The sequence below is a fragment of the Phalacrocorax carbo genome, chromosome Z (assembly GCF_963921805.1).
Source record: "Phalacrocorax carbo chromosome Z, bPhaCar2.1, whole genome shotgun sequence".
Taxonomy (NCBI): Eukaryota; Metazoa; Chordata; class Aves; order Suliformes; family Phalacrocoracidae; genus Phalacrocorax; species Phalacrocorax carbo.
In genome coordinates, this window is record NC_087548.1 from 37,972,855 (window position 1) to 37,990,675 (window position 17,821).

The window sequence follows — 17,821 nt, forward strand, 5'->3', positions numbered from 1 at the left end:
GAAGGCTTCCTCAGAGGCCTGATGAAAGCCCTCATACGCACTAGGTTATATAAGCCTTACTGACCACGTCTAAATGGCAGACCAAGCTTAGTACGTGCAAAGCATTTCAATGTCTCTTCAAGCAGCCTGATGATCTATCAATGAATATCATTTTACACAAGCAAACTTCCCATGCTTTCCAGTACTTGATCCTTTCCATGCAGACCTCATGGGTCCTGACAAGGATCATTGCTTGGAAGAGCTTACAGATGGATCCTTAGACTACAAATGCTCCAGAAACAGAAGAAGCAATTTTGTCAGTCATACACATCTGTTTTTCTTTTCTTCTCTCTGAACCACAGCTGAATCACAGTCCTAAACCTTTAAAATAAAACTTTGCTGAGCAAAAGAAAAGGTAAATAATTTTCACTTGTTTCAAACCATCCCACTTTGATAATTACACCCAAAGGTTAAAACAAAGCAGACCTTCGGTAACCTCTGCTGAAGCACAGCTGTAGGGCCGACAGCTTTCAAATGCTGTCCTAGCTGTTGGATTCGACACCAGTTTATAAATCGAGGCTAGGGAGCAGATTATTCAGAGATTTTAAGTAACTATTAGAAAGCAACATTGGAGGTATGAAACTATTCAGCTAACCGATCTGAAAGATGAGTATATGACCCTCACTCAACTAAATTCAGGCAGCGTGTACTTCTTCATCCTGGAGAAGTAGGCAGAGGAAACGGTGTTGAAGTAGGTGGAAAGTAAGGGCAGAGCTGTTTAATAAAGCAAGGGCATGCCTCTGGTAGATCAACCTTGACATTCCAGGACGCAAATCTGATGTACCTGGGCCGCAGCACCGCAAACAAGGCGAGACGACAAGGCACTTCAGCAGGGCAATCAAGCACTTGGCTCCTGGAACCGCCTGATCCTTTGTTTTACAGTTCCCTGTTAACTCGAAACTTCCCCTGACCCAGTTAGCCGAAAGGCACGGCTGGAATCTGCTCGGGATGTGCCAACACAAAGATTTCAGGAATTCTGTGTGCAACAAAGGCAGCCCGAGCCCACGTCGCCGCGGGCTCGGATCGCCCCTCCCCGGACAGGGGGTGTACAGGCCCGGATAAACGTGTCCCCGGCTCCCCAGTGACACCTCCCCTGCTTCCCGCACACTATCGCACTCTCCTGGAAAGTACTTAGCACGGGAAAAGTCGCCGGGAGCCGCTTGATCCCGTTAGGGAAAAACCGATCCCCGAGCCCAGTCCGCCCCAGGTGCGCGGCGGGCGCCGAGCGGAGCCGGGGCGGGGGGCCGGTGGCGGAGGGCCGCTCCCGCCGGCAAAGAAAGTGCGCCAGGGGAAGGGGCGGGGTAAGAAAACCCCAAAGAACACAAAGAAGGGAGAGGGCGAAGCGGTGCGGCCCTTCCCTGCAGCGGCGGCGGGGCGCCGCACCTGCTGAGGAGAAGGAAGCAGCGGAGAGGGTAGCTGGGGAGAGGGGAGCCGCAGGGTCGGGGTCGGCCCCGCCCACGGGGGTACTCGCCTACTCGCGGAGGCGGCCGGTTCTGGGGTTGCGCGCCGTGCCCTGCTGTGCCCTTCTCTCCTCTCCTCTCCTCTCCTCTGCTGTGCCCTGTCCCGCCGCCCAGCAGCGGGCTCGTGACGGCGGCGAGTCCGGGTACGGCTCCGGGTCCGCTGTGGCCGCTCCCACCGAGTCCAGCGATTTCCTGCGGGGCGGGCTCCGGCCGCAGGTGCCGGCCTCGCCCCCAGGTGGGGCGGGGAGCGGAGGGGCGGCGGCAGCGGCCGGGCGGAGCGGGCAGCGCGGCCCCTCAGCGGGCTGGGCTCCACCTGCGGCCGCTGCTGCCGCCCCGCCTCGGGGGTGACTTCGCCCCGTTCCCCCGGCCCATGTTCCCACACACACTCTCTCACACACGCGGAGGCGGACGGGGAACAGGAAATACCGGTCGCAGCCCGGTGCTCCGTGGCGCTGAGTCACCGCGGCGAGGCCGCCGCGGCCGCCTCGACACCCCTCCCCGCCCCCCCGGCTCTTCCCAGCCCGTCCGGTCTCCCCCGCTCAGCGCCCCGCTTACCTCCGACGCCCGGCACTGCCCGAAGCACCCAACCTGGGGCGGCGGCAGCAGCTCCCGGTGCCGGCTGAGGGCCGGGCCGGGCCCTCGGGCCGCCGCCGCTCTGGTAGTGCCCTGCCACCCGGACTTGTGCTCGTCTGCTTTTTTTCTGTTTGCATCAACGTTTTCTTGGGAACTTGGGATTGTTGCCCATCTAAGCTGTCCTGACGGGAAGGCCTCTGAAAGCCCCGTTAAACACGCGGTGTGGTGTTACCCGCAGGCTCCCTAATCTGCTTTTACCCCCTGCCATTTCCACAGAAAAGGCTCGGCCACACGACTTCGCCGCATCGGTGTGCACTGGCGGCTCCCGGGGAGCCAGGTGTCACTGCCACCCCTAGCTGGAACACCCAAGGCGAGCAGACGACCGAGCAGATCCGTTTCCAGGCCGAGACACCGAGCCTCGCCTTGCAAGTGGTACCAATACCCTTCCCAAAACCTTCACTCACCAAAAGGGAACTGCGCTTCAGGCTGCCATGCTGCCAGGTATCAGCTCTCCGGCATCACCGATGTCCCACAGCCGAAATGAGAACGGCAAGGCTAAGCGGCTCTGACAGAATTCTTCAGGAGTCGTATTTCTCCTGCACTGTAAAGCACTCAATATCACCAGGAATTCCTTATCTGCGCCCCTAGGCGGTCAAACCTGGAGCAAGCCCCTCTAAAATGAAACACTGTACTCCCCCTCCCTGGTATCAGGCCCGTGTAACAAAATCTACTTGCAGGTTTTCTGGTTTGTTGGCAGTTGCCGGTGAGAAAGGGCAGACGAGCTTTTCAAGAGATGCAAAATATTCTAAATTTTCACAGCAATCCTAATTCAGATTGGTTTATTCCTCGTTAGGTGCAGATGGTGTTTGTGCAGTATGTCTCATACAGAAAATGAGATAAAGCAAACAGAGTTCCTCAGGAAGGTGCTGGACTTTGGAAGGAGGCACTGAAAGGGCCTATTTTATTAACAGCAAATATGATGCTGCATTCAGACCTTGCAATGAAAAAGCCGGCTTGTAGCTACAGTTAACTTGTGGCTATAGTTAATAATTAACATGCATGTGCATACAGTAGTCTTCAAGGGACTGCTGCAGCCCCAGACAGCAAAACCAAGAGGAAAAACCAAACCAAACCAACTAATTCAGTAACTTCATGTTTTCTGTCAGCTATGGCCAGGCTCAGTGATCAGTACGCAAGACAATATTGCGTTCAGGCAGAATCAAGGCACAAGGAGTGGAAATTTAGCCTTGCTTCCAGGTATGTGTCACATTATTAGGTTTACACTGTGCTGGGTGTCTGTTTCCTTAATGAATGTTTAAAAATTTCATCTGTTAGTTCTCTACATTTTTTTACTTTTTCTGAAGCTACTTCTGTTATAGTGCCCTTACAACGCTTGGTTAATGGTTCTAAAATGCTGTGGAGTGATACTACTGACATATTTAACATATTCCTAATTTTTTTTAGTAAACAGTAGAGAAAATTGATGGCTGGCAGAAGAGCCTACATCTGGAAACTAACAATGCTTACAAAATTACTCACTATAATACTGATCACTTAGCCTAAGTACCATGGCACAAACAATTTTTAAAACAATTCAGCAAATTGGAGAGGGCAGCAACATTATGACTGTTTCAAACATCTATTGTTTCCTCATCTACACTTGTCTGTCTTTCCTTAACCTGAATGCCAAAAAAAGTTTGTAATTAATAACTCTTTAAAAACTTAATTGTTCATAGCTCTGTTTATTCTATCCCCGGTGAAACAGCTTCCGCTAGCTATATCCTTTGGTAGAGGTCACAAATCTTGTCTTTGTATTATGATTGCCAACAGTACAATTTACACAATAGCTTGGGACAGAAGGGGATGTAACCCCGAAAACATTTTTCTTCCCTTTAGACAGGACTTCAAAAAAAAAAAACCAAACCAAACCAAAACCTCAACAGCAAAATGGACTGGGACATGCTTGATTGGTTACAATCACAAATAGTGGTGTGTGGTACGGTTAAAATACCATCCCCTAAAGGGCCACAACATGATGCAGCTTGGCCCAAATCCTTCCTTGCCCTACCAACAACAACAGCCTGTTGGGCAAAGTTAATCTCTTCCTGATAGCCTTTGCTTCTGCCCCTCCCATGTTTCCTTTTCTATTTTGAATGCTCTTCCAGATATTTTGGCAAGCCTCCGCTCTCCTGTCCAAGACTTCCACACATTCCAGAGCAGATTAGCACATCACAGAGTTCAACCATTAACCAGAAGCTAAAAGTAATCAAACACAAACCACCCTACAAATCCCCCTTCCCACATTCAGGTACTACCACTTCAGGACAGGCCTTCATCCCATTTATTGAAGCTGCTCAAAGACCTTAGGAATTTTAAGGAAACAAGACAGGATGATTTTATCACAGGGAACAGTTTTACAGGGAAGAGGCAACATTCCTTAAGAACCATCACAAGTGGAAAGGAAAATGAACCAACACCAGACAAGCATTTAGGCACATAACTCCTACAAATAAATGTAGTATTATTTTGTGAGTGCTACAGACTGCAAGCAGTTCCTGTAAGCTTAACCCAACTACATGAATCAGTTGAGATTTCCAAAGAACTCACTGGCACACAGGAAACAGTGGATTTTAGGAAGGTGAGACATGCTAGAGCTTTTAGACTGTAGGCCAGAAGCAGAAAAATACAATCATCAGAGTGATGAGCTATTCGTCAAAACTCCAGTATACCTAAGAAAATCCAACACACCCCACATTCTTTGCTGAGCCTGAATATCCAGTAGAACTACAAATGCCAATACTCATCTTTCAGAAGTGCTCTGTGTGCTTTCCTTCACTGAAGAAGGAGCAACCCTCTTGTGGGAAAAGTGCTGCCTGTAACGTGATGGTTCCTGTTGATACTGTCTGTACTGTGTATCAAAGGTTTTTCCTTCAGCTGGTTTTTTTTTTTGAGAGGTGAAGCAAGAAACCACTGACATGGTGTAAGGTGTTCAACAATAGGACGATCTGCTTGTTCAAGGAAGTTACAGAAGTAGAAAATAGAATGGAAGAGTTATTTTGTTTTGGGGCAATACACAAAGTCTGGCATTAGGGTCAGAGCTCATCCTGTGCCTCCACTGTACAAGCCCAACGGCTGACAGGGTCCTTGCCCTTCCTTACAATTGGATGCAAGCATTAGAACAAAAAATGAGTCACATCCTATCATTTATTTTGTACTCCAAGATAAGACTCCTAACTTGCTGCTGCTATTTTTCTTCACCAGTTAGATTAAATCCGTTGGTTACTCAGCTACCTAAAACCAGGAAATCGTTTGCATAAATAGCAGTAGCATTATGGATGAAATGCGAGGCACGTCAAATATGAAAGCTGAAGTGCTCTTATAAAATCCACCCCGACTGGCCAAATTTTGAACAGAATCTTTCCAGTAAGTGTTTTAAGAAACACAAAGAATGTGAAATCCCTGCCTGTGGTCTTTAGCTTTATCATCTTAGCCTGAAATCACACCTTTACATAATGAATTAAGAATCCCACATGTGACTTTATTTTAGTATAAACATTTCCACAAGACATAAGGGAATGGAGAATGAACCTCCAAATACGAATCAGTTGCATGTTAGTGAATATGTTCCATGCAAATTACTTAAGAAAATGATTTTTTGAAAAGCCAATCAGAAAAATAATTATACAAGCAATACGTGGTCAGGCAAAGGAAGAACCAGGAGGAAGTATCCTTGATTCAAATATCAAATCATTAACATCTATGCATCTGTTTAAATAGCTATTTGAACTACCAGGAAATCAAGCTAAATACTAGCACTTTCCATGTGCAGTGAATTATTTTCAGTGTTCTGAAGTCAAAACAGTAAAAAGATGTTCTATTTTTAGCTTTCCTTTGTTAAAGAAAAAAAAAAAGAAGCATCTTTTACTTGTGTACTCCTGCATTGGTAGTCATTCTATTTACCTCATCCAGTAGAGATGAAATTTCAGATAATTGTCGTATTTTTTTATTTTGATTGACAAACATGCAAAGGGCATCCACAATTAACCAAGAGCTGCTTCCAGTGAAATGTTACTCTCTAATGGTGGAAAATAGCAAATAAAACCGCTTATACTTTAAATGCAAATACTGGGCAACAATACTACATAGCTTTTATTTTTCAGTGACAAAATTAATCACATCTGTGATAATTTTAGCAAGAGAATCATGCCAAACTAACCACAAGCGTCGGAGGAACCAAGAAGAAAAAACAGTTTGCACTGAACATCTTTTCATACATTGATAAACAATTTCTAAGAGTATGGTATAATTGTTTCCTCAAGAATTAGTCAACAACTTTGTGCTTCCATTTTATAGGCAATTAAGAACCACCAGTGGTAAAAATACAACAGTGCAAGTGTTGAAGTGTTCTTGCAGTTCATGGTTTCTTTTTAAAGCTTTTTGGTTTAAGATCCAGAGTATATAATTTCATTCTCATTTTTAACAGCCTGAAAAAGACAGCTTCATACTCAATTCTAAGAAACAAAAAGGCAAAAGTTTCTGCATCAGCATGGTACTAAGGAGAGCCTTGTTGTATCATGGTGAAAAAAAGATAATCTAAGCCCACTTATTTAAGAAACGCAGCAGGACAAAATTAGTCCAAATTTTTGTTGCCATGAGAGGATCTTAATTTTGCTCAACTGAAAAAAAAAAAAGTCAATAAATTATATATTTTTAGTCTCTAAAGAACAAAGGGGAATAGAAAGAGAAACCCATGTAACAGAATTGTTTGCAGTGATACTGCTGCACAGCTTAAACATTATGTACCAGCTTTTCCAGTTCGATATGATGCTTACAGCCACATAGACCTCTAAGTAATTTAAAGTTTAGCTCAAAAAAAAAAAAAATCCTAATGTGAAAGAAACTAGAATTTAGAATTTGGAGAAAAGAGCAAGTTCTGCAATACCAAGAAAAAAACTTGTTACATGCATTACACAAAATGAACAGTTTCTACCTGCCACAGTCATTCCATTTACGACATGTTCAATTTGACTGTGACGCATTATTCACTCACGATAGGCACAGATTTTAAAGCAATGCATCTACAGCACCATAACTCATGTCAATGCTATTTGCAAGCATTTCTTGTTTTGGGCTAATGTCTCACCAAAAGGAATTTAGCATTTGTGTGCTGGTCAGAAGTCACCAGGTGGGTCAGTCCATACATCCAGACAAGGTTACAGACAGTAAGAATTCATGACTGACTTCTGGAGTGACAAAAAGGGTGACCTCAACCACCTGTACCACATGGACACAGACTCAAGCAGCGACACAGAAACCCAAACACTGAGCATTAGAGAAAATTATATTATTTTCATTTTTGTTGCACAACATAGTGATGTCAAGAAAAACAAAAGAATTAAGCTCAGGTTCTTCAGAAACCAGGGAAGGACTTGGCTCATGGTTAAAGTCTAAACTTCCATGAGGTATCTTCAAGTATCCTCTTTCCCAGAATATATTAAGGAGGACAAATCCAATTTAGTTTTTAATGCTGTTGAAAATTCTTTTGATAGTAGTTCATGAAGGGATACTCTGTCATGAGAATACACCCAATTCCGTCCAGTCCAGTCATAGCGCTTAGGCCCACTACAAAACAAAACACACTCTGTAAGTACAGATTATTCATGGGGAGCTGCTGGCAGCCTGTATTTATAATGTACCCTAGAGACTGCCCAGGAAAAGGAAACAGACAGTGTGGAGAGGGGCTGGAGGGCAGCCTGAGGAAGTGGAGCAGAAAAGGCCAGGTCTGCCAGGAACTGTTGAGCCATCCAACAGATATATCTGAAAAGTGACAAGATGTAGCAGTCACTCCCAGCAGACACAAGCTTCTCCTTCCCTTCTTGCTTTTGGCACTAATTTCTTCAATTTCTTCCCCTACCCCCTTCTATCTTCACCCATATAGTTTTCTTGCACACAAATATTACAAGGGATATTTGTGTAACACTGAATTAATGCTATAAGCTCTTGCAGCAGTCACGTGCGAATATTCTAAGCACAGCAGAACACAGATCACCATTCTCACTTTTTAAATGCAACAAAAAGAATTTACAAGCTGAAAGCAAATATATTGGCATGGGGGAGATTTATATTTAAAATGCTATTTTCCTTTTTAATTTTCCTAATTTCCCTCTGATGTTCCTGTCATATAGTTGTTGGGTTGATTCTTCAGGCCTACATTAAGTATCAAGAAAGAAACCTGAATACCCGGGTTCCATTCCAGACCTTTCTATCCACACAATTCTCCACATCTGAAACAAGAGAACGCTTGAAAGGCTCGACTACTGTTACTGTCAGCTAGAGAAACTGAGAAAAGGGAAAGGAATGAAATGGTCGTCTGGAATAAACACACAAACCATCAGTCTTACCCTTGAACTTATAGGACAAAATGCCTTGTAACTCAGACAATCCACTTGCAAGGTCTGCAAGAAAACAGACTACCCTACATACACACAAGAACAAATTGCAGGTTTTCTACAAACATAAACACTGATGAACCTTGAATATCCTGAATTACTCAAATATTCAAATAAAGAACTTTCCAACCACATACCACATATGAGAAGTCACAAATGCAAACACAAATCAATGTCACTTCCACTGGAATCTTACTTGCTGTACGTGAACTGGTAACTGTTTGGAACTGAGATTATGCACTCCAGTTACTTTACTATACATTTCTCACTTCTCTGTCTTTGCAGCGCAAGCATTATGTTTACGCTGTCATGCCCCTAGAGAATGACAGATCGGATGCAGCCATTCACCAAAATCATGCTAAGACAGGCCCTTTCAGCAACAACAAAGACGAAGAATGTGTAAGTTATTTGAACTGCTTTTAGATGTTACGTAGTAAATATCAGTGATATGGCGAGCATATGAAACACCTCCATAGTTCTGTGAATCTCCAAAATGCTGTACAAACATAATTTTTTTTTTAATTTAAATTGATAATTTAAGCAAGGATCTTGTGAATTCTATAAAATGCCCACAAAGTTAAATATAGACTAAATATATTTCTCATGGAAAGTCTGCATACACTTTTATGTGTATGCAGTAAAAGAGAAGAATTAAAATATCACGTTAAGTTATTATTAAGGGATGCTCTGTAAGATTGACAAGTCTTTTCAGTCAAAGGAGATATATGAAATTACTGCACTCACAATGCTGGCAGGTTGCACCCAACCCCCAGCCCCCTTTTTAAAATTCTCAACTAAGTAAAGCTTTACAAACACAAGCTTAAATTCACTTTGGTGTGTGGGTGCATGATAGCGAACAGAAGGTAAAAAAAATTCGACCTAATGTGTCTCTCTCACATCTTAGGAATTTGTCTCCCTTGGGATATGTTCTTCAAGACTCAGGAGTATACATTTACTGTACAAATTTATCAAAAATAACACTCAGTGCAAGTGATCACTGGCAGTAACATTTGCGTCTTTCACTTCCTAGTATATTGCATGTAAGAAGTATGTCCCTCCAGATCATATAGTATTTGTTGGACTTGCTTTTCAGAAGCTAGAAGTAAGTGGACATGTAGCATCATATTTCAGGAAATACCACTGTTTACCATAATACCAGTTAAGGAAGCACAAAACTTAATGTTTGTAGGTGAATCATTTTTAATCATAGACGATGAAAAATCCTATCAGAGAATTTTCAGGTTTACCTCTTTCCTTCTGTATTTTTATTCACTACTGGAGCAATAAAAAAAATTTAACAGTTTTTTCACAAATTCCATATTCTGAAGCACGTATAACTAGAGTTGGCTCAAAACCGACAGGAATTCTCTGAAGTTTGGTTTTCATAAACAGATGAAATCTTTGTGTCAATGACACAAAAATCTTAAGAGTCATCGTAAGCAGAATCAAGGTTTGGAGATTACGCTTGTTGCAAAATATATGGAGTGCATGAATTCTTAAAAAGAGTCTGCATCTGTCTAAACAAAAAGGCTCGTTACCTTGCTAGGCCTGCGCCTTAGCAAGTCCTGTATCTGTTAAGTGAATTATTTAATTAATAAAAGGATTCTGGGATAGGAGAGGAGTTAGTAGAAAAGAATTACTAACCTATTATGCTGTGCACCAGCCAGTACACGAGTAGACTAGAGCAAAGTTAGAATATTCTTCAGGTAAATTTTATGTCTGTTAACACTGTTTATCTTAAAATCTTAAATTCCACTGTGCTTTTTTTCCCCCCCAACACAAGCCCTGCTAGAGAGGTCTACTACTGCAAAGCCATTCCCGGTTTTGCAATCAGTACATTCTTTCTGAATGACACTCATGAGATACACCTGCATAGTTACTGGGGGTGCTCATACTAGCTCATTGCGGTGCTCCTACCAGCTAGCTGGTTCCTTCACCAGTAACACTGATCAATTCCCTCAGTTCTTTCCCTGGGACAATGGCAGAGAACACAAATTTTCTGGGGAGAGATCTACAACGTTTTCCCATATACCTGGCTGCCCTCCCTGCTGAAACCAACCAGAAAACCTGGTACAGATCAAAACACAGCATTAGAGAAGGCAGAGGGAACAGCTAGCCGAGGCTCCTGCAAAGTGCAGATGCCTTACAGAAACAAGTGGGAGAGCACATAAACATATAAAGCAGGAAATCCCATGAGCTTAAAGGGGAAGGAGCCACCCTGTTTAAATACAAAGAGAGGTTTAGGCCATAACGTCATTATTACTCTTTTTCCAACAGAAGCCTTGGGTTTGTTTTTTTTTTTTAAGTTGTGGCTGTTTATTTTTTCTGAGTAAGCTATATTCCTGTAGACAGTGGTTTTGGATGGGAACAGGGTATGAAAATTCTGTATTACAGATTTCCTGGATTAAGTTAGGTACGTCAGTATACTGCACTGTGCCCCAAACAAATTATTATCAAACATTTAGACTATACCATGTTTTGAGAATATACTGAGTAAAAGCGTTACTTATGAAAAGGATATTACATAGTCTGTGCTGTGCTGTACAAAATGGGAAGTACACTTCCACCCAGTCTGCAGGCATTACATAACTAACTTACACATAACTTACCTAGTGGGTGAGGACAGCCAAATCTGCCGGTTTGGTGTTTGCTTATTGATTACATATGTTCCCATGTCTCCACCCAATTTAACTGTTAGAACTCCACTCTTAAAATACAAAGAAAGTAAGTGAGAAATTAAAAATTTGCATCCTGTTACTTGACAAGAATTATACAATCTGCAGCAGATAAACAGAAATTTACATGTCTGTACCACATTCCCGACTATTTCCCAAATAATAATAGCTTGGAAGAAAGATCATTAGGTATCAAAAATGTGTGTTAATACCTAGGAAACCTGCATATCTTTGAGTCTAATTCTAGACTTTAAACCTTCTGGTCAGAGTTGGATTTCTTGTTTTTTCACCATTCACAATGGCACTACTTGAATAATACTCTCGAGCTTTGACCTGTCATCTTGGAGGGACTGCTAGTTCATTTTCCAGCTATTAAAAGATCATCTAATAACAACTTTTTTTATTCACGAACAATGCAGAACTGGTGTGATTTGAAGTCAAGAAGCTTTATGTGTCATTGGTAGATTCCTGAGCCATGCAATTTTACCTAACTTTTCTAAAGTAATTTTAACAGTTTCCCAGTGAATAAACACAATTCTTTCTCCAATAATTCAAATTAACTGCCTAGATCCTGAATCATACCTCAGAATGTTCCACTTCTAATCTCCATGAGGTCTGGCTTCTTTTAGTAATGCCAGCTTTAGACCATTATCCTAGCAAGCATTTATTTTCTTTCTTACCCACATTTCTTACTAACAACATGATTAACGCTTCTCTGACATTCTCCCAAGTGCATTTGAAAGGCATATGTAACTCACAAAAATAGTTCTGTCCTAACTTTAAAAGACCAACACTAGTTGGAGTAGCGTTAACCTACAGATAATCTGAATTATGCTAATTAAAGAGGGTATCTCTACAGAATACAGTTTGGTGATTCAGGTAATAGGTTAATCACATTTAATCTACAGTTTCTCAAATAATTCATGCCCTATTACACAATAAAGCTTCTTTTACAGACTTACACTTCTCATGCTTTGGTCAGAAGATACTACTAGAGCCACAATCATTGCTAGGGCTATTTGCTATATATAAACACTTACTGTGGGGAAAATACTGTCATTTATGAGGACCTACTGCCTTCCGACTTACCCTGTAGCACAAGCAGCAGCTTAGGGCTTCCTTCCCCTACAAAGTAACTCACTGTGACTGGTTTCTGACATCTCAAGAATCATCAGCCGTGAAATAATACTCTGAAGGTCTGATTTTTTTACCTCAGTTTCCATGCTCTTTCTGTGCTTGATAAGGGATTTATATCTGTGATCAATAAAATAAAAATAAAAGGCTTCCCTGGTTAATATTGCCATCAGGTTGTCCTGCCAGTTATATTTACTGGATATTGGTTTAGTGCAAAAAAGGACAAGAACAAGCTACTTCTCCGGTTGCCAGAATTCAAACTTTTCTGTATCTCAGCAGTCTTAGATCTGAAGAGGTAATCGGAGCAGATAGGGGGATAGGCCTGAATAGTGATATATTTCACTATTCTTCTACCTGCTCTTTAATGCCATTAAGTATTCAGCACGATGTTATGGTGTATGCTACAGAAACACTGTAGTAAATAGGTTTCCAAAGAGTTAACAAAAACCCCATGTATTATTGCTTACATTGTGTGTCAGCTGTTGAGATTGTTGTTGCTCTGTCATTGCAAATTAAATAAGGTTAACTTCTACTGCTTTATTTAAAACATTTCCCACACATTTTGCAATACTTTTGAAATACTCGAAAATACAACTTGAGTTTTTAAGAACTTAAATTGCAAGATATTTTTACCATATTTTAAGGAATACTACTGTATGTGTTTTGTACTACTGGATGAATGTTTGTTAGCTCCTGGTAACAAGAATATTCTTCGAAAGAGATTTTCTTCCCCTGGACAGGAAGACATAAATTGCATGAAGAAATCAAGTTCAAAATGATCACAGGCGTAACAGACCTTCATCACTTTCGCCACATTACGGCTTGCTATAGCACTAGTATTGTTTGTTTGGAATTATCTTTGGTAAACTTGGGCCTATCTAACCTTTCACTGTTAACAGAAACGACAACGTATTATTATGTCATCATATAGTCTGTGCAACAAAGGAGTACTGGAAAATTTAAGATGGATGTAAAAATAATTCCTTTTGAGACTCACAGTGAGTCAATATAAAACACAATCCACTCTGCAGTGGCCGGAGATAAAATTCTGACATAAGATTATACATCACCTTCACGTAATCAAGTGTCTAAGAATATTAAAGAGGTACATCATAATATTTTTGCTAATTTTTGTCCTGAAGTCTTTGAATCAGGCTAATAGGCACCAATATGCTAAAACATACTGAATAGTAATGGTTAAACAACTCTGCTTTTCACTAGAAAGGCAATTAACTATAACATTAACTACATTCTTAAGTAAAGCAACAAATAGCATTTGCTAAGGGCAACAGCAGAATCCTACTAACTATGTTATTTTCTATCCTAGCCATCAGAAATAAAGAATGAGCATTATGATGACAAAGTTACACAGGAGCAAGTCTGAGAACTGCAGGGTTTTGGTTTCTTCTTTTTGCATAGTGCAACCCAAACCACCTGCTTCAATATCCCTGAGCATAAAACCTGAACTGACAGGGCTAATAGAAAGCAAACTCCTTGTGGTAAGACATGAAGAGGGAGCAGCAGTCATGTGACTTCAAAAAATGCAGCAGTGAAAGACCCATGCTGGAGACGGCAGTGTAGGGAGAAACTGTGCTCTCCTCCAAGTCACATAGAGGGCTGCAACACACAGACCGCTGCAAGAATTGCATATAAAACTAATAAATACCCTATACAAATAGAATGGACATTTTTAATCTGTCACTCCTGTAAAAGAATTTGAGTGGCTGACCTATTAAAGGCTCTAACTATGAGGCTAGCAGCCACCCAGTGTCTCCCGTGGCAGTAGCCTATGTACGCTCCAGTCTCACTTTTGGTATCCAAACACTGCATCCTCTGGTTGCTTCCCTCTACCACAGGCTGCCGTCAGTAAAGCCAGGACAAACACACTCTACCTGGTCAAGACAAATGCTGTTCCTCATTATTCAGGACATGTTCTATGCCATGTAGGCCTGTCCTAGTGTTCACTGGGAGGGAAGTGACTGCTGGTGTCAGAGGTCTGTGCATGTCACAAAACTTTACAGACCTGTGAAACTAGAACTAGACTGAGAAATTAGAAACCAGTTTCTGTCTCCTCTTGTGCTCATTTATTATTTTATATTATGTCATTCTCTATACACTAAACACTTTAAATCCTCAAATCATACAACTGCATGTGTTACTTTTTATCAGAACAGTTGCTCCAGTCAGTATAAACAATAAGGCTGTAAAATCTCATTATATTTCAAGTGTTCGCACTAAGGTAACTAATTTAAAATTCTCTTTTAAAATAAATTTTAAAAATCTACAATAATTGCAGTGGTAATAGAATGTTTAAAGCATACCCCTAAAGAGACATCATAATCTTCTGGGGTAAAAGGCTTATCTGTCAGGTCCTCAAAGAAATCTGCTAAGGAGTCCAGTGTTTCTTCAGCCAGTTTTTCGTATGTGGTCTCATCTAAAGAGCTATGACATACAAGCCCGTAAGTAGGAGGAAAAACATGTAAGACAATATTTTCCCCTATAATAAGAACATATCAAGACCATGACCTTGCAGGAAACAGCAAGCATGAAACGATCACATGAAACAAGCGGTCCTTCTTCTTAAGGTACTGTATGTAACAATATACCTTATAAATGGAGGTGGAATTTTGAAATTTTGGTAGTAGAGATCTCTTAACTGAGGAACATGTATTTCCTTCCTTAGATGTACTGACCCCTGTGTACTAGGAGGACAGAGTTAATTTCAAAATAAGGCATTTTCATAAAAGGACTTTGTGCAAGAATGATTTAATTTTGAACTCTATGAGTAGAGATCACCATCTCCTGTTTAGAAGCTCTTGGTGTAGCTATAAGCAGTTCAGAAACATCAGTATCACATACCATGTCTATGTACAGCATTTAACTTCTCAGCTGGAATTACCAATGCAGCCTGGTAATTAGATGTTACTTACAGTGTGCTTATGAACTAATACATACAATTACCTTCCTCAGAGAGTCTCAAAGCACCCTTATAGCCACTACATAAGGCTTACAGCATTTGTGAGACTGCTTCTATTACCCTCTTTAAGTAAGTAGAAAAAGTTAGTGGGAACAAAGTCTAGGTCAAGTTAATGAACCAAGTGTAATTAGATCACCTTCAGTTTTTTTCATACCTGTCAGTGTCCACTTTTAATGAAATGTGTAGCAAGAGACAATTCAGTGAAATAATTTCAGTTTTTGCTAATGGGCATGGTGATACAACAATTACTATGAACTACGGTGACTCAGTATCTTTCAGTTGATGATACAGAACATAACTTTTTAAGAGTTTCCTGCTAGCCAGTTACTGAAATAACACTCTGATACCACTTATGTGAGGGAGAGCACAGAAACACCTATGGGCATGGAGAATGGAAAACCTTAGGACTGGGCAGGATTCACGTACCAGTTCAGGGTACAGTTCAGGTACTTAATGGTAAGAGCCATTTTAGATATCTGCACAACTCTTCACTGGACCCCGACTGCTGCATCAGAAGGGGAGAAGTCCCTGACAGGTACTGTGTCACATCCTTCCAGCGCAAGCAGACATTGCATGTACCCTGACATAGGTGAAATGGTGCTAGGCACCTGTCCTTAGGTACATGAATTATTTCCTAAATGATTTCCCAGATTCACCCAAAATGCATCTCACTAGAACTGTACTTTTCCTTTACATGAGCATATCAACATTTCATTAGTTTTATAGTCTTACCATGTGTAGAAATTATTTTAAAATACAGAGACAATATTTTCAGATTAATATCTCAAAATAAAATTTACCTTGTGCCATTCAGAGTTCCTGCATTTCTTAAATTCATTAACCAAACAGGCTTGGTCTTCACCTCTGAAGCATATTGTAACTGCTGTTGAAAGTAAGCATAAGTAAAATGAAATTAAAAGTTAAGACACAAAGAATTATAAATTACATATTCATCATGGAAATTAAACAGAACCTTGAAGACCTTTCCATCCCCCTCAAGTAAAATATTAATATTCTATATGACAGAGCTAATATGGAAAGAATTACACAGCTTTTGTCCTTGGATGACAGAGGCACTCCAGAATGTCCTTGTCTTCTAATACAAACTAATGAAAAAAGGAATAATTTTATTCATGGAATAGTGAACTAGGAAAGAGAACTGTCTTCTTTTCTATCACTCTACCACAGAATTACGGAGCCACTTTAGACAACTGGCTTAGGCCAAGATTTTCACACATATCCACTGCTCAGACGCTTCACTGTCAACCACTTGTGTCCCTCTGTTAGAAGCCATGCATATACTCAGCTGAAATAAAGAGAAGCTCTGAATACTCCTTACTTAAAAAAGGGCTAACATCATACATCACATTCTAGATGTTCTCTGTAAAACAAACCATTTCATTTCTGATTTCTCTTGCTTAAAAAAAAACTTTAAAAAAAACAAGTCAAAATTACAGAAAAAACATATCAACATACTGGCAATATAAGACAAGGGAGCAAAATGGGCAACCTCTTTGAAGGAAAGCAATATATCAACATGGATAAAGTCGAACCCATAGTCTAACACACTACCAGAAGACTTATATTATCCACTAAGAAAGAAAGATAGCATGCTTGCCGTTTTCTTCTTAACCTGGGCTATGAAGGTATATATTTTTGGATGAATGGTAAGATAGCATTCTTGACTGCTTTTTGTGTACTTGCACAAGGTTTTGAAAAGTAAGAGAGTGAGCTCAAAAGCAAATGATGCTTAAAAAGGAACGACGACAGCCCCTCCTCAAGCACACAGGACAGCAAACCACACAGCCCACTCTCTCCGCATTGTCTGACATCTACCTGCCCTCAGGCGTTGCAAGTGAGCTGGTCTGTTAGTCCAACACCGTGACGCGGCCGTGAATGAAAGAACAGCAAACTCCTTGCACCATCACCATGATAGTTTGACAACATACATCCCGATGCCTACAGGGTTTTGACTGTACCCTTTAGCATTTCTTTAAGGCACACTTGGGATCAAAAGCTACAAGCCCATAAATACGCTGAGGCCTGATAAGCTCACAGGCCGTTAACGCCACCGCTGCGTCTCGCGCTCAGCTCACACCCTGAGACCACTAATGCACCGCTACCGTACTGGTGGTGCCACTCCTCACGCACAGAGCCGGGCGCGAGCGGCGGCCTCACACTCCTCCTGCCGCCGGAAAAGGGCGCCGAACAGGTAACTGGAGCGCAGCAACGGCCAAGTCCCCCGCCAGACAGCGGCCTTGCCGCCGCCCCCGCACCGAGCCCGGGCGGCGTGTGGAGCCCGGGGGCGGGAGAGAGCGGAGCGGCCTTCACCCGGTCGGAGAAAGGTCCGGCGGGGCCGGCCGGCCGCGGGCCTAAACGAGCACCGCCCCCCCCGGGTCTAGCCGCAGGGGAAGCGCGGCCCGCGGTGGCCCCGCCCGCTCTCGGGCCCCACCGCCCCTTTCCCTTCCCTCCCTGCCGACAGCGATGCAGGCTGTCCTCGCTCACCCCCCCGCA

The 17,821-nt window shown here is 42.0% G+C and overlaps 2 protein-coding genes and 1 long non-coding RNA gene across 5 annotated transcripts in view; 1 reads left to right on the forward strand and 2 right to left on the reverse strand.

Annotated features, from left to right (window-relative positions):
- TJP2 (tight junction protein 2) overlaps positions 1 to 3,001 on the reverse strand; it is a 65,784-nt gene extending 62,783 nt beyond the window's left edge. Inside the window, exon 1 of one of the 3 annotated variants that reach the window (XM_064438645.1) lies at positions 2,537 to 3,001. The gene's annotated coding sequence lies outside the window, so the exon portion shown is untranslated. Of the gene's footprint in view, positions 1 to 1,510; positions 1,888 to 2,536 lie in introns of those variants that run through there. The other 2 variants (XM_064438650.1, XM_064438647.1) reach the window with 2 other exon arrangements.
- A 3,202-nt stretch (positions 3,002 to 6,203) lies between these two features.
- On the reverse strand, positions 6,204 to 17,821 carry FXN (frataxin; the record flags this gene model as incomplete). The annotated part of the gene is made up of 6 exons (XM_064439546.1): positions 6,204 to 7,694; positions 11,131 to 11,228; positions 14,652 to 14,793; positions 16,108 to 16,190; positions 16,355 to 16,413; positions 17,431 to 17,821. Coding segments are annotated over 6 exons (927 nt in total), but the record flags the coding sequence as incomplete, so codon positions are not given.
- Positions 8,702 to 10,137, forward strand: LOC135310561 (uncharacterized). Its single transcript, XR_010370650.1, has 2 exons — positions 8,702 to 8,920; positions 9,552 to 10,137. It is a non-coding gene; the product is annotated as an uncharacterized LOC135310561 (long non-coding RNA).